Genomic DNA, 16,059 nt, shown 5'->3' with positions numbered 1-16,059 from the left:
GGGGTTACTCCTGGCTCTATACTCGGGGGCCATATGGGATGCCAGAATTCGAACTACCGTCTTGCATGCAAGGCAAACGCCTTATCTCCATGCTATGTCTACCACCCTTGCCTTGTACTTTCGTGTGTGTGTGGTGTGTGTTTTGGGGGTAACATCTGGCAGTGCTCGGGTTTTTCCTGGCTCCGTGCTCAGAAATTGCTCCTGGCAGGCATGGGGGACCATATGGGACGCCGGGATTTGAACCGATGACCTTCTGCATGAAAGGTCAACGCCTTACCTCCATGCTATCTCTCCGGCCCTGCTTTGTACTTTCTAACCCACATGTGCTTTTGGCAAAACTCAAAGGCAAATTTCTAGTAACATACCCAGCTACCATGGTCATGCCAACATTTTTAACACACAGATGGTTATTGGTAGTCCCCAGGAGCCCACCTCAAGAGATCTGGGAGATGGTCCCTGGCCCAGCCTTTTGCTGAAGCTCCCGAACATATCTCAGAGACTTGTAGTTTAGAAACTTTATTGTGGCCAGTATAGTCCAGCTGGCCCAAAGAATTGGGGTGGGAACCCAAGGCACAATATCCAGGGCCTCAGCCCTGTGATACAGACAGCTGTGTTTGTTCCCACTCCCTACGAAGAGGCAGGGGTCCTGGTTTCCTGTGAGGTGTCAGGCAAAGGTCCTTCTGGGGACTGGACTGGAGGCTCTGGGGATGCTAGGTCCCCCACACCATTGGAGTGCTCAGTCCTTTCGAACAGGATAAGCATCTCACAGTGTGGAGTCTGTGGGAATAGGTCCATGGCCACAGCCTTGACTGGCCTGAAGGGGGTGCCCTTGACCCGGTTAGAAGGGGCTCTGCAGAGGCTGTGGGGAAACAGTAAAGTGAGATCAGCTGCACGGAGTGGCCTGCTAGAGGCCTGTGTGGGGCAGGGCTGTCCCACCACCCCACACTTACTCCACAAAGTTGGCCATGGCTGCTCGGGGGTTGCAGGAAACATAGAGCAGCCGCTTAAGATTCTCTGCTTTGCGAATGGCCAGGATCACTTTGGAATCTGAGGAGGGAGAGGTGGGCCAGTAGGCATTACACCTTAACGCTTGTTCCCCACCCTACCCAGGGGACTCACGTAGGCCAGCGCGAGGTGGGTCCAGGACGGCTATGAGCTGTTGGGAGGCCAGCCGGCTCACCAGCGTGGGCAGTAGGTCCTCAGCCCTCCCGCAATGGAACTCCACATTACTCAGCTCTGCATGGGAAATAACCCTGTCAGGGCACCCAAGCTCACCTGCCCTTTCAGTTCAGGGGCACTCTGGACCTTGGGAGCCCCAGTTTGTGCTGCGTGCTCACCATTATCTTGTGCATTCACCCAGGCATCTTTCACAGCCTCTGGGCACAGCTCAATCCCCACAACTTTCTTCACTTTCTGAAGCAAGGAAGGAAACAAGAGCCCATGTCACCCCACTCCAGGGAGTGTTCCTGGGGCAGGGAGTTATGGCAGGAAGCAGCGTGATAGGGACTTGGTGAGGATTTGGGGCAGGCAAGAGGCAAACCACTTCAATCTTCAGAGCTGACTGAATTTTGATGTGGGGCAAGAGGCTCACCTTGGCCAGTGCCAGACCGATGGTGCCAGTACCACAGCACACATCCAACACTGTGCTGCTCGCGTCCAGCTGTGCCCACTCCTGGATCACCATGTACAGCACCTCGGCCGCTGCAGTGTTCACCTGCAGGAGGACCCCAAGCCAGGTCAACCTTCCTCCTCCACCCCATAGGGCCTGTGTTCCTGAGGGCCACTGCTCAGACGATCCCTTGAGCCTTGTTTATGCCAAGTGACCTCCTCCAGTCTCTCTGTTCACAACAGGGACCACCAAACTTTGGGTCCTCTGTCCTCAGCAGCATTGCAGAGTCCATGCTTAGCCCAGAGTGTCAAGGCTCACACTTGCAACAGCACCCTTTCCATCAAGTGGCTATAATAGCTCCCCAGCTTAATTGAAGAGCCCTAAACAAAGACCTTGTGTCCAACCCCCCCCCCCCCCCCCCCCGGTTGTCAGCCTGCTGTCCCAGCTTCACCAAAATGCCATGTGGGATCTCCCTTAAGTCAGGATTACCTGGAAGAAGGCGTGTGGGGAGATCCGGAAGGTCAGCCCTAGCATGTCCTCACGGATGTGTTGGTCCCCGGCTATATGCTCTAAGGCCAGGCCCTCCTGGCTGGGCATGCTTCTGTGGGCAGTGGGCAAATTTGTCAAGAGTGCCCAGCGCAGGCAGGAGTCCCCCTCAACCCCACCTGGCTTCCTCACCGCTGTCTCCCCTCCTCCACAAAGTAGAGGCAGGTCACCCCGCTGGCCTTGCCTGGCCCCTCCATGAAGTAGTCTGCCAAGGAGGATTTCAGTCCTGCCAATTCCTCAGTGCTGAGCTTCTGGAAAAGGGAGTAGAAAGCTGTTGAGCTGTGCTGTGGCATCCCCAGCCCAGCCACTCCCCCACAGTAAGGCCTCCCCATTCGAGACCTGAGGGTGAAAGTAGGCAATGGCCATGGCTTGGCCTCGACGGCTGGTGCGCACAGTCAGCTGCTTCCAGTGGCCTGAATATGTCTCTGGGTCATATGCTGAGTATGGAGTAGACCTAGGGGAGCCAGAGACCCTGAGTATGGCATGCTGAGCAGCCTTCCTCCACTCCCCACCATAGTCATTAGCACCAGAACAGGCCCCGCTGGCTCATGCACCATTCCTCACCGAATGAACTCCTGGAAGGCCTTCACCACCTGCTTTGTGGCCATGGGGATGTGCACTGTGTCAAAAGGGGAGGCCACCGCACAGGTCCCGCCCTTGTACTTGCCCAGCCGGCAGCCGACTGTGTTGCCTTCCCCATCGACGCCGATGCCAACCAGGAACTCACACTTATTTCGATACTCGGTCTGTGGGGAGAGGGGTGGGAGTCAGAGAAGCACTCTGATCTTACCATGGCCATCCAACCTTGGGTGAAGGGGAACCAGTAGCAGGTCACCAGGAGAGGAACCTGTGCCTGCACAGGGGCCAGCAATTCCAGGGAGGAGATGATAGTAGACTTTCAAGTGATGAGTACCAAGAAATAAAATAAAATAAAATAAAAAATAAAAGCAGGAAGAGGGAGACAGGTGGCAGGGTTTAGGACAAGGGGTTGTTCCTGCACCAGCCAGGCCTGACCTGCTGAGGTGATGGCTTGATCCCTTCCAGCGGGCAGCATGCCTTGTTGTACTTGTGCCTTTGTGAAAGCAGCCAGGGCAACAGGGCCCGGTTGGTACTCCCAATTTCCCTGCAGAGGAAGGGATGGAGGGTACTCAGTTCTCCAACTCCCAGCCCCTCTCCAAATCCCCGGGGCCTTCCCTTATTACCATAACATCCCCCACGGAAAACATAGGGCTGTATCTGGCTCTTGCCCCAGGAAACCACACGACTCCAAGGATGTGGTACTCTGGAGAGCAAAATTTCTGGCACAATGGAGGAACTGTGCCACACTCACTTGGCAAGCTTCTGAAGCACCTGCTCACACTCCAGCCGCTTCTGTTCTAGCTGTTCAGGGTAGGGCACGGTCCAAAGAGGGGTCACCACGTCGGCGACACATGTGACTGAAGTCTCACTTTCTTCATCTTCACGCTGTCTTTTCTTAGCCATGGGGTCAGCTTTGGGCTTGGCCAGACGCACACTAAGTGGACGGCCCTTCCAGAGGGCCCCGTGCAACACACGTAGGGCCTTGTCCCGTTCAGGGGCACTGCGGAATGTCACGAAGGCGCAGGGAGGTTGCCCGAAGAGTTTGGTCTTGTGAGGCTGTAGGCCAAAGCGGCCCAGGAAGCGGCGCACATCGCTGAAGCTGGTGTGTCTGGGCACGTTCTGCAGCTCCAGCTTGAAGATCTCTGAGGTGAACAGGTCATCCCTGATGTAGCTGTAGAGCCCAGCCTGGGGTTCTGACTCTGTAGCTCCCCCAGCCTCCTCCTCTTCTTTCTCTTCTCCAGCGTCTTTTTTCTCTTTCCCAGTCTCTTCCTTCTCTGCTGGGGCATCTGGAGCTGCAGAGATTTCTTGGGTACTGCTGCCATCCAAATCACAGCCTTCCATGGGATCCTTGCCCTGTGTGAACATAGGCAGGGGATGGTCAAATGCTGAGAACCATGGGCTCCCTCTCCCCACAATGAGACCTCTATCTAAAGAGACCCTACAGTCTCTCTCTTCCTCTTTCCACCCCTAGAGTTTTCTCCCTGAGAGTTTTCCTACAACACTCCCATTTCCACTTTCCCCCACCCTACCCCTAACTTAGGTCTCCTATCAAGATTTCCCCTTCAGGGGCCAGAACAAATAGCACAGCGGTAGGTCATTTTGCTTTGCAGGCAGCCAACCCTGGACTGACCCTGGTTCGATTCCCAGCATCCCATATGGTCCCCAAAGCCTGCCAGGAGTGATTTCTGAATGCAGAGCCAGGAGTAACCCCTCAGCACCGCCGGGTGTAACCAATCCCCCCCCAAATACATATAAATATATATTTATAAAATAAATATATTTATATAAATATCATATCACAAATATTATGTAATACTATATTATGTGATTTATATTATAAACATTAAATATATTATAAATATATAAATATACGTATAAATGCATAAAATATATTTATAAATATATTTCCCTTGACTTTACTTCGTTGTTGAGCTTGGCACTCATCCGATCCGTCTGCAACCAGGCCTGGAAACTCTACAGGGAGACAGCTGGCAGCAGCAGAAGGAGGCGATCAGAACCGGTGAGAGAGACACAACCTAAGATTAACCACCTAGCTCCGCCCCACGGAGAGGGGCGGGATTCGAACTCTCGGTGCGTGCTCAGAGAGTAGATCTAGAGGTGGGATCTACCATGAACCCGCCAGCCCGCTCGCCTCGTTGACAAATCCTCCGAGCCGAACAGCGCGTGCACCTAAAAGCGGCGCATCTCATCATCATACCAACTTCCGTCTACGTCATCACCGCGCGCCACCTCCGGCCTCTCCCCATTTCCCAGCATCCACTTCTGCGTTAGCTCTAGAGCCATGCGCAGGCGCCGAACGGAAGTGAGCGTGCGGAGGCTGCCGGGAGAACTTTTCTTTTCTTTTCTTTTTTTTTTTTTTTAAGCTCTCCGAGCATGCGCGCCGGGTTCTTTTTGGCGGGAAGCGCGGGGCAGGCCGGACAATGAGCCTGTCTGTCCGCCCGGCGCTGGCGCTAATAAAGCTGCGGCGGTTTTGAATCGCGGCGCGTTTCCCGCCGCCGGGGTCAAGGGTCAGAGTGCGGGGTCGCGGGGCGGAGGGAAGGAAGAGAGAGTGAGAGAGAGAGAAGAGAACGGGCGGGAGGCGGGAGGAAGAGGCGCCGGCGCCAGACGCGGAGGGAAAAGGAGCGACCGAGAGGCCGCGCCGAGCCAGCGACGACCGAGCCAGCGAGCCGAGCCGAGCCGCCGCCCCCGCCGCCGCCCTCATGGCGGCCGCCAAGGTGCGGCGGGTCCCGCCCGGGCGGCGGGGCCGAGGCCTGTCCCGCCGGCCACGTGGGCGGCCGCTAACCCCCGACTGCGGCCTTCGGTGTCGGGCCCCGGGTGCTGATCGCGGGCCCGGGCCCGGGGACCCGAGGCCTTGCGGGGCGAGCACGCCCGGCCTGGGGACTGGCTGGCTGCGGGCCATCTGGGGTGTCCGTCCGAGTGACCTTGGGGGGCTCTCTGCTGCATGCACCATCGGGGCCTGGGGTGCCCCGGCTCCCCTCTTTCCGGGGCTCACTGCCGCTGCTCCGCTCCCTGGGGAAGGAACCCCGGGTGCTCGGCCCATTTGCAGGCTCTAACCCTCCCCAGCATCTCACCCCACCCCAACACCCCTGCGCGCCGCCTACGCAGCCAACGCTTCTCTCATTCATTCTGTCCCCACATCCCGGATCCCGGATCCCAGATCGCCCCTTAGGCCCTGCGGTGCAAATGCATGCTCCCCATCCGAGCACGCATCCGCAGAGAGCCCCGGGGAGGCTTTGTTGGTGGCCGGGCAGCAGCAGCAGCCCTCGTGGTCGCTCGCTAGTCGAGAGCAGGCCTGTCTGGGGATGCTCGAGCTTCTATTTGGAACCTGGCTTGGAGACAAGATGAGGCCCTGGGAGCCTTAAGTTTCTACTGATGTCCCAGCCACGTGTCCTGCAGGACTAGAGCCTGCAATTAAGCTTACCTTGTAGTTTTTATTTTGGGGGGGGGGAGTCAATCTTTCATTAGGATTTTGACATATATCACATTTCTCTTTTCCACTGGATCTCTTCCAACGCATCCCATCAGATCTTTTTGGTTTGAGGGTGTGTTGTGAGAGCTGGGAACTGTGTACGAATAGAAGCAGTCTCGTAGTAACTTTTTTTTTTTTTTAATCTGAGTAAAGGAAAGTGCTAATGTCTCTCAGACAAGTAAAACCTGCCGGCGTTGTCTTTTTGCTTGATGAGTAAACATCCTCTCTCCATCGTTCTTGCCCGCCATTCTGTATAATCTGTATTTTACTGGAGAAATTGAAACATTGGGAGATAGGCTGGTCTCTTGGACCCCTCGGCCTCATAGGATCCTAACAGATGTGATTGTGGTTGTGGTCTAGTGTCTGGCCTCTTTCTAATTCTCTGGAGCTGGACCTATTGTATCCCTGCCTTCCCTGTTTTCCAAGCAGGCTTTTTTGTCTTAGGGTGGGACCATCCATTGGATGGCCTGCTTAGTCACCAAACCAAAGCCAGCAGAATCATCTCTCCATCTCTTCCCTCCACAGGACACCCACGAGGACCATGACACCTCCACAGAGAATGCAGATGAGTCCAGCCACGACCCACAGTTTGAACCTATAGTTTCTCTTCCTGAGCAAGAAATCAAAACCCTGGAGGAAGACGAAGAAGAGCTTTTTAAAATGTAAGTGAGCGCATGTTACTCCAGATGCAGGTAGCTTAGGTATAATAAAGTTGAAGTTAGTTTTTATGGGGGGTCCCAGTATTGTGCTTCCCATTCATTGGAGAAGCGGTCTGGATTGAGCAAGGATGAAAGTCAAGGCTGCTGTTCAGGTTCACTTGTATCCACTGCTGCACCGTACCAGAAAGGGTGCATAGGTGACCCTTGCCCCTGGGCTCATGGTCTCATCTGGCTTGCCCAGGTATCTGGGCTATTATTTATGTATTTTGCCATTTTTTTGCAGTGAACTTTGGTGATCTTAAAATTGCTTACTCTGGGTTGCCTTGCACACTGGGTATCTAGGTTATTATTTATGTATTTTTGCCAGTGAACTTTGATGATCTTAAAATTGCTGACTCTGGGTTGGAGTGGGTAAGGCGCTTGCTTTGCACATGTCTGAGCAGTTTGATCTTTGGCATCCAATATTGTCTCCCAACCACTGCCAGAAGTAAGCCCTAAGCATCATTGAGTGTGGATTCCCAAAAGGAAAAAATCTCCGACTCAGTGCTTTTAATATACAAGGTAGTTTCTTGTAGCTGGGACTCTTAAAATTTCAGTTCCCTGTTACTGAAAATTGGTTGTAGCATTTGCAATCTCTAGAAGTCCTCACCTTCTTCCGGGTGCCAGTTAAAGAAACTGCTGAGGTGGAAGAGGGAAGGTTGTTGGTGAGAGACCCATCTAAAGCAGGGGTCTCAAACTCAATTTACCTGGGGGCCGAAGGAGGCAAAGTCAGAGTGATCCTTGAGTACAAAGTCAGTAGTAAGCCTTGAACATTGGGGGATGTGACCCAAACAACTAAAACAAAACAAAACAAAAAAAGATTCCTGTAGGGCAGGGCCACAAAATATAAGGAGGGCCGGAGGGTCTTTAGACCCCTGCTCTAAAGCATGCCTGGGTGTGGAGAACTGCATGTCTCTTTGGTCCCAGAGGTTGGAGGTGGTTTCTGAAGATGCTGCTTTCTCCAGGCTTGCTGAGACCAATAGTGATACTGATGGGGGGGATTCCACCTGGGATTGTGGGTGGCATTCATTGCTGTTACCTTAAGCTGCCTGCATGGAGTGGAAACCAGACGGGACTGTTTCTGGTGGAAGTGAGATCAGTTTAGGTCCCAGCCTTTGGATCAAAGTTTTAGGGAATCCTTGTAAGGACATGGTCCCACTTAATAAAATTAGTCAGGGCAGGAGAGCTGTCTTCTTTAGTCGGAAGGGGACCTTAAAGTGGAAGTCAGGGCCAGAGGGGGTATCACTTGAACCCACCAGGCAGTGCTGCCCAGTTCACTGTTGACTTGGCCTTGCTAATGAGGTGCCACTGGGGCCAGTGTCTGTAGATCTGTTTAAGTGAAGGCCACCGGCCCCTTCTAGGTTGTGTTGGAGTGGCGGGCTGTGGTCTTTGGTCTTTGCCCTGTGGACACAGACAGGTGAGTTCTGGATCTAGGTGGAGGTCTTTGTTGACAGGGCGTATTTATTTGTTGGTGGTTTTTTGTGTTTGTTTTGGGCCCACATTCCACAGTGCTTAGGATTTATTCCTCCCTCTGCGCTGAGGAATTGTTCCTGGTGGTGCTCCAAGGACCATAGAGGATACTGCAAGTTGAAACTTGGGTCAGCTGCAAACATCCTACCTGTTATACTACATCTCTGGCCTAGGAGTAGATTTTTTTTTTTTTTTTTTTTTTTTTTTTTTTTTGGTTTTTGGGCCACACTCGGCATGCTCAGGGGTTATTCTTGGCTGTCTGCTCAGAAATAGTTCCTGGCAGGCACGGGGGACCATATGGGACACCGGGATTCGAACCAACTATCTTTGGTCCTGGATCGGCTGCTTGCAAGGCAAACACTGTGCCCTAGGAGTAGATTTTGAGGAAAATGTTGGAACTGCGCAAATTTCTTTGGGGGTCGGAGAGTGGAGTGGGGCTTGTGCATACCCAGTGATATTAAGGTTGTTTCCTGGGCCCGGAGAGATAGCACAGCGGTGTTTGCCTTGCAAGCAGCCGATCCAGGACCAAAGGTGGTTGGTTCGAATCCCAGTGTCCCATATGGTCCCCTGTGCCTGCCAGGAGCTATTTCTGAGCAGACAGCCAGGAGTAACCCCTGAGCACTGCCGAGAGTGGCCCAAAACCAAAACAAAACAAAAAAAAAAGGTTGTTTCCTGAAATTGGGAAACCATATTGAACCCTGGGAGTTGAACCCAGGTGCCTTGCATGCAAAGCCAGGATCCTGTCTAATGTCTCTTTTCAGCATATCACTATGCAGAGCATTTTGTTTGTTTTTGGTTTTTGGGTCACACCCAGCAATGCCCAGGGGTTACTCCTGGCTCTATGTATGCTCAGAAATCGCTCCTGGCAGGCTTGGGGGAACCATATGGGATGCTGAGATTTGAACCACCGACCTTCTGCATGCAAGGCAAACACCTTACCTCCATTCTATCTCTCCGTGCCCCCCCGCCCCCGCTTTTTTTTTTTTTTTTTTATCTTTATACACTACCATGCTCTTTGAGCTGGGATATGGAAATGTGGGTGGGTGGCCTTGGCCACACCTGGCAGTTGTCAGGGCTTACTCCTGGCTCTGTACTCAGAGATTGCTCCTGGTAGGTATCAGGGAACCAACCATATGGGGTGCTGGAGATCAAACTAGGGTCAGCCACATGCAAGGCAAGTCTGTCCTCTCTTTTTTATCTTATTTTGAAGCTTAAAATATGAAAAGGATGGTTCTACCTTTAAGCTGTTGTTTTGGGATCATACTTAGTAGTTCCTCACGGTTTGCTCCTGGCTCTGCACTCGGATCATTCCAGGCAGTGCTCCAAGAATTATACAGGATGACAGAATTAAATCCTGTTCATCAAACCCTGATCACCCTGTGTAAGGCAATCACCCTACCTGCTGTACTATATGTGTCTAAGCTGTTGCTCAATGACTTTTCTTGAAGGCGTGCAAAGCTATTCCGATTCGCTTCAGAGAATGATCTTCCAGAATGGAAGGAACGAGGCACCGGTGACGTCAAGCTCCTGAAGCACAAGGAGAAAGGGACCATTCGCCTCCTCATGAGGAGGGACAAGACCCTGAAAATATGCGCCAACCACTACAGTAGGTGACCTCTGGAACATGGTTGCTCTGAGTTCCAGGACCCTGCCTGCACCTTGGGGCCCTGTGTTGTTGGTTACTGTTTGAGCTACCATTGAGCTTGGCTGTGCCCTGAGGCTTTCTGGATGCCTTTTTGAATGTGGGATAAGAAGTGAGGCTTTCCTGGGTCCCTCTGCTTCAGAGCTGACCACAGCAGGGTGGTGGTGGTGTGGCCTGCAGGGGCTATGGAGAGCCCTAGTCTGGGCTCAGGGTTGTGAAGTCCTGGAGGTTTGTAGGGTGTTGAGTGGTCAGCGTCCTCTTAACTCTGTATTTTGACCCTATAGTGCATCCCAGGGTGGGGTGGGGTTGAAGACAGGAATGGGGTTGAAGGGTAGAACGTAAGAGACCCTCAGGCAAGGTATGCTGCCTCAGTCCTGGGTGTGGCCTGTCACAAGTTCTGCGAAGGCCCATAAGGTCTGGCCCAGGAAGCAGTAAGTTTCCCCTGAGTCACTGCTGTTGGCCTGTCCCTAATGCTGTGAGGTTGTTTTGGGGCTTCTTTGCTGATCCAGTGCTAGGCCTGCATTTTCTTTTTTTCGTTTTGGGTCACACCCAGCGGCACTCAGGAGTTACTTCTGACTCTGCGCTTAGAAAATGCTCCTGGGCAGGGACCAAAGAGATAGCACAGCGGTGCCTTGCAAGCAACCGATCCAGGACCTAACTAAGGCAGGGGGTCTCAAACTCAATTTACCTGGGGGCTGCAGGAGGCAGAGTTGGGGTGAGGCAGGGCCACATAAGGGATTTTTTCTTACTAATGCAATTTTTATTGCGATTATTCGGTAAGCGAATAATCGCGAATACTGCGATATTTGAAGGCCGGCCTCGGGCCGAGAGTTTGAGACCCCTGACCTAAGGTGATTGGTTCAAATCCTGGTGTCCTATATGGTCCCCCGTGCCTGCTAGGAGCTATTTCTGAGCAGATAGCCAGGAGTGGTCCAAAAACCAAAAAAAAAAAAAAAAAATGAAAATGCTCCTGGGGACCATATGGGATGCCAGGATTCGAACCATCATCTGTCCTGGATTGGCTGCATGCAAGGCAAATGCCCTACCACTGTGCTGTCTCTCCGGCCCTGGGCCTGAATTTTCTTTGGTGTCCCACATGGCTGACAGCATGCACAGGTCATGTGGGGTCAGTGTTTTTGAGGACTGGGGTGGATCAGACCCTAAGTGGTACAAAGGATAAGAGAGCCTTTTCTTTGTGTGCGCATGCCGGGACCTGCCCATGGGGGCATGCTCAGCTTGCCTAGGCTTCAGCGTGGGCAGTATTCCTTACTGCCTGGGTTTCTCCCGGAGTCTCTCTGGGAACTGGGTCATCCCTGGGTTGTAAGTGTACTTCAGGCCTGTTTCTAATGAAAAAGGTTGGTGGTGGCTGGAGGAGATGGCTGTTCATCTTTGCACTATGACAGTTCTCGGGCTTGTCAGTCAGTGTTCAGTGCAGATGAGATGCCCCCAGGTCTGTTGACTAGCACGTGCATGGGTTGTCCACATGTCCCCACAGATTTCTGCCAGAGCAGGATCACAATCCTTTGTACAGGCTGCTCATGGCCCAGCCCCAGTGGGTCTGTGAGGGAGCTGAGAAGGTGGTGTGACTGTACTCTCCCCAAATCCCCGCCTATACCCTCCTTGATGTACAAACCTGGCACCAGATGGTGCCTGTAGTCTCCCTGCAATGAGGACTGGCAGTGGTTGTCCTGGTTTGACCACATGCTCTAAGGGGCAGCACTGTGCTTCTCACTTTCTGGCTCCTCTGCCCACCATGCAAGTGTGGTTGTGGCTTTGGCTACCCTTCAGGATAGGATAGGCTGTATGTGGCCTGGGCTCATGAGGCAGCTTTGGCTGGGCGGGACCAGGAGAACTGGATCCTTCTTAGGATGGAGGGCCCTTGTTGGCACTGGCATCTTGGTGATAGGAGGATGCTGCCCTGTTCCACAATTCAAGGTTGTCCTGCTCTTCAGTGAGGGACGGTGTTTTCAGAGGCGTGGATAAAATCTACATCCTGCCGGCCTCACACCAGGTCTGTTTTGCCTCATGTGGGCCCTGTTGTCTTTGTCTTTTTGTTTTTGGGCCACACCCGGCAGTGCTCAGGGTTACTCCTGGCTGTCTGCTCAGAAATAGCTCCTGGCAGGCACAGGGGACCATATGGGACACCGGGATTCGAACCAACCACCTTTGGTCCTGGATCGGCTACTTGCAAGGCAAAAACCGCTGTGCTATCTCTTCGGGCTCCCTGCTGTCTTTGAGCTGGGATGTATGCGCCGGCCGCTGGCAGTCACCCCATCCTCACGCTCCACCTTCCCACAGTCACACCGATGATGGAGTTGAAGCCGAATGCGGGCAGTGACCGCGCCTGGGTCTGGAACACCCATGCCGATTTCGCTGACGAGTGCCCCAAACCGGAGCTGCTGGCCATCCGCTTCCTGAACGCTGAAAGTAAGTCCGTGTGTCCCCAACAACTATGACGTTTGGGAAGATCTATTCATCCATTCCCTTAGGTCAGTTTTGAACATGTGTGGGTGTGAGGCATCCCCAGACCAGTTCTCGGAAAGCACCCAGGTGTCCCCGTCAGCTCAGTCCTGGCACTCTTACTAGGACAGTTAGTGTCCTAGGTTCCAGGGGTAGACACCTCAGAGCTATCAACTGGATCTTTGACCAGTTGACTCTAGGCTGGACTTTCCCAACATCTTCCTCATAATTTCTCAGGTTTCCAATATTTGGCTGTTTTCTGGTTTGCATAGCTTGCAAGAATTGCCATATAGAACTTGGGAATCCACTAGTATTTTACAAAGAAAATGACTTAGGGGGGATAGCAGGTAGAGGAGGTACACAATCTGGGGAGAAGATAGGAACCTCCTTGCCCTCGCAAAGGTTGGGGCTGTTCTACCCCAAAAGTTCGAACTTCTCCTTTTGGGACTTCAGCACATATAGTCTGAGAAATTCATTGCCCACTGACAATTGAACTGAATCTCCAGATGAAACTAGACATTCTAATTACAATACCTGATCAGTTCCCTCTGACAATCAGCCCCCTCCTGAAGTACTTCCTCCAGGTCACCTGAAAGAAAAGCTACTTTTGGCAACTCAACTGCCTCTAGCGTGAGTGACGAGCACAAGGCCCATGAGCGCATTTCTGCCAAAATTGCTGCTAAATCAATGGAGAGGGCAGCCTTCAAGGGACTCAAAAGTGTCACAGTAGGATCCCAACAAAAGCAAACTGAAGGTCTGGACAGATGGCCTAGCTTGTCCTGATCTCCCGCTGAATCCTGCCTCCTCAGACTGTCAGCGTTCCTGCCCCCATTGCCCAGGGCTCTTAGGAAATCTCTTCTTTCCCCAGATGCACAGAAGTTCAAAACAAAGTTTGAAGAGTGCAGGAAAGAGATCGAAGGAAGAGAAAAGAAAGGTAATACAGGCCAGGGGGAGAGGGGGTCTCCTGCACTCGCTCTGTGCTGAAGAGCACCAGGCGCAGGTGCTTTGTCTACTTGACCAAATGTGGGATCTGGCACTGCTTTGATCTGTCAGAGGAACATGGGGCCCTTCTGGGGCAAACTGGGCCCAGGTGTCTGGGTGGATGTGTGTGGTCAGGTCACAATCTAGTTAGAAGTCCCTTGTGCTGGAGGGGCTTCGTTGGCTGTGAGAGTGGCCTGTGTGGTGTGGGAGGGACACAGTTGCATGAAGGCGTGAACTTCCTATAGCAGGTCTGAGGGTGGGCAATGCTTTGTTCTTATTGCGTCTGTTTGCTGTTACAGCAGGATCTGACAAAAACGATAACGCCGAGAAAGTGGCAGAAAAGCTGGAAGCTCTTTCGGTAAAGGAAGTGAGCAAGGAGTCAGAAGATGAGGAGACCAAGGAGAACGCTGAGGAGAAGCAATAAGTCATCTTCCCTTGTTTTCTTGCCCTGCCTTTCTGTTCCATTTTCTTTTTTAAAATTCTGCCCTGCCCCTCTTCGGTTTTTTTATTCTGTTTTGTTTTTACAAGGGACTTTATATAAAGAACTGAATTCCAACATTCAGGTTGTTTTTCTAAGTTTTTGCCCCATTGAAGATGGCTACGGAGAATTCATTCCCCAGTCATGAAAATGTACTGTGCTAACTTTCTTTTCCATAGTGGAAACATTTATAGTCATCAAAACAAATGAATAAACAACACATTTGAACCCTACGTGGCGGGCAGGCCCGTGTGTACGCCGGCCCCATCCAGGGAGCTTGGGGGGGCTATGTGTCTGCTGGCCTTGGGCAAGGAACCAGCTGTGGTTCCGCCACTGTCCTTTTCCTTCATGGGAGCTGTGTTCCTTTGACCACCGACCCAAGTGGAGGGAACCTAATGCTTGGTGCCCTTGAGCTTCTGTGGGGTCCTAAAGAGCCACTGCCAGGTCTAGTAGTGAAAGTATGTTCTTTCTTCACCCTTTGGTACTTGGGCTTTGGCCTAAGGAGGCCAGGCTTTAAGTATCACTATGTCTTCATGGTCCTCAGTTCATGCCGAGGTAGAGGCTGGCATTATACTTACACATGGCCGTAGTCCCATACCCCCTACCTTCCTGGAAAAAGACCTTCTTCCTGTTTGTGTTGGAGTGCGCAGATAAGTTATTTTATTTTATTGAAACAATTGTGATTTGCAGAGTCCTTTGTAATTGAATTTCAGATACACACTGAATCAGGGTCATTCCCACCACCTGTGACAACCACTCTATCAATGAACCCAGAGTACATCCTATACCACCACCCTTGCCCCCCAGCCTGCCAGTATAACAGGCCCCTTTAAGTTTAGATTTTAAAGTTTAGGTCCCTTGATTTTATTGTCGTTGACTTTGACTTGGATATTTAGTTCTGTCCTTACTTTTTCTCCCATCATGCATTTTTTGGGGGGAAGCACACCCAGTAGCACTCAGGTTACTCCTGGCTATGCCCTCAGAAATGCTCCTGGCTTGGGGTCCATATAGGACACCGGGATATCAAACCGCAGTCCATCCTAGGTCAGCTCCATGCAAGGCAGATGCCCTACCGCTGCACTACCGATCCGGTGTCTCCCACCATGCATTTGAGATCAAGAGACAGGTTTAGAGAAATGTTTGCTCTGAAGGAAGGGTTGTCTATGTGCCATCACTTGGGTTTTGGTGTATGGGCCATACACGACTGTGTTGAGGGGACAATACAATGCTAGGACTTGAACCCAGGACCTCATGGACTAGTGCACTATCACTGAGCCACCTCTCCAGCTGTTGCCTTGTATTTCAAGTGCACTGTCCTGCCCAAGATACTGTCCTTGAAGACAACCCAGACAGCACCCTCTGCCTTTCTGTAGAACAGTTCTTGGTTTTTGGCAGCTGCTGGAGTACATGTGGGATGGCCTCTTTGCTAGCTGGTCCCCCTTGTTCGACTACGTGCCCAGTAGAGCCTGTCATCGGTGCCCATTTTGAATCCCATGTTCTTGCTTTTGTGGATATGCCTCAAAATAAGTTCTTGTAGGGCCAGAGCGATAGGACAGTGGTGGGGAGTTTGCCTTGCATGCGGCCAACTCAGGGACTGATCTAGGTTCAATTTCCAGCATCCTACATGATTCCCTGAGCCTGCTAAGTGATTTCTTAGCCCAGAGCCAGGAATAACAGTACCCCTGGGTGTTTCCCAAAGCAAAACAAAAAAGCTCATGTTTTAAAAGCTGCAGTGAGGGGCCAGAGTAGTGGCGCAACAGTAGGGTGTTTGCCTTGTAATCGGCTGATGTCCTCCAAGCCAGGAGCAATTTCTGAGCACATAGCCAGGATAACCCCTCAGCGTCACCGGGTGTGGCCCAAAAACCATTTAAAAAAAAAAAAACTTCAGTGACAGGCTTGAGAGAGAGCACAGCGGTAGGGTGTTTGCCTTACATGCAGCTGATCCAGGACATACAATGGTTCAAATCCTGGCATCCTATGTTCCCCCGAGTCTGCCTCAATGCTCCCGGGTGTGACCCCACCTCCCCCAAAAAGGAGCTGCAGTGAAGTTGTCCGACCACTTTTCCACAGCAGCCTGAATATCTTGCAAAGCATAGGTCTGCATGG

General features: G+C 52.1%; 2 protein-coding genes across 3 annotated transcripts; one reads left to right on the top strand and one right to left on the bottom strand.

Annotated features, from left to right (window-relative positions):
* Positions 1-500: 500 nt before the first annotated feature.
* TRMT2A (tRNA methyltransferase 2 homolog A) lies at positions 501-4,731 on the bottom strand. Its single transcript, XM_049764608.1, has 12 exons — positions 4,655-4,731; positions 3,486-4,087; positions 3,170-3,278; positions 2,720-2,901; positions 2,495-2,609; positions 2,288-2,406; positions 2,099-2,210; positions 1,592-1,714; positions 1,338-1,413; positions 1,120-1,236; positions 951-1,047; positions 501-859 (listed from the first exon to the last, which is right to left on the bottom strand). Exons 1-12 carry the CDS (start codon positions 4,676-4,678, stop codon positions 628-630), a joined length of 1,908 nt encoding a protein of 635 aa, XP_049620565.1. The 5' UTR covers positions 4,679-4,731; the 3' UTR covers positions 501-627.
* A 433-nt stretch (positions 4,732-5,164) lies between these two features.
* On the top strand, positions 5,165-14,186 carry RANBP1 (RAN binding protein 1). 2 transcript variants are annotated; one of them, XM_049764660.1, is made up of 6 exons: positions 5,165-5,469; positions 6,750-6,886; positions 9,841-9,998; positions 12,333-12,461; positions 13,363-13,428; positions 13,778-14,186. In XM_049764660.1, the coding sequence occupies exons 1-6, from the start codon at positions 5,455-5,457 to the stop codon at positions 13,897-13,899; spliced, it is 627 nt and encodes a 208-aa protein (XP_049620617.1). In that variant the 5' UTR covers positions 5,165-5,454; the 3' UTR covers positions 13,900-14,186. The 2 variants fall into 2 exon arrangements, with proteins under 2 accessions (XP_049620617.1, XP_049620616.1); XM_049764659.1 differs by having other exon boundaries at positions 13,775-14,186.
* Positions 14,187-16,059: the final 1,873 nt, after the last annotated feature.

The sequence above is a fragment of the Suncus etruscus genome, chromosome 17 (assembly GCF_024139225.1).
Source record: "Suncus etruscus isolate mSunEtr1 chromosome 17, mSunEtr1.pri.cur, whole genome shotgun sequence".
NCBI lineage: Eukaryota > Metazoa > Chordata > Mammalia > Eulipotyphla > Soricidae > Suncus > Suncus etruscus.
The sequence above is the reverse complement of the archived record's forward strand: the minus strand, read 5'-3'. Positions and strand labels throughout refer to the sequence as shown.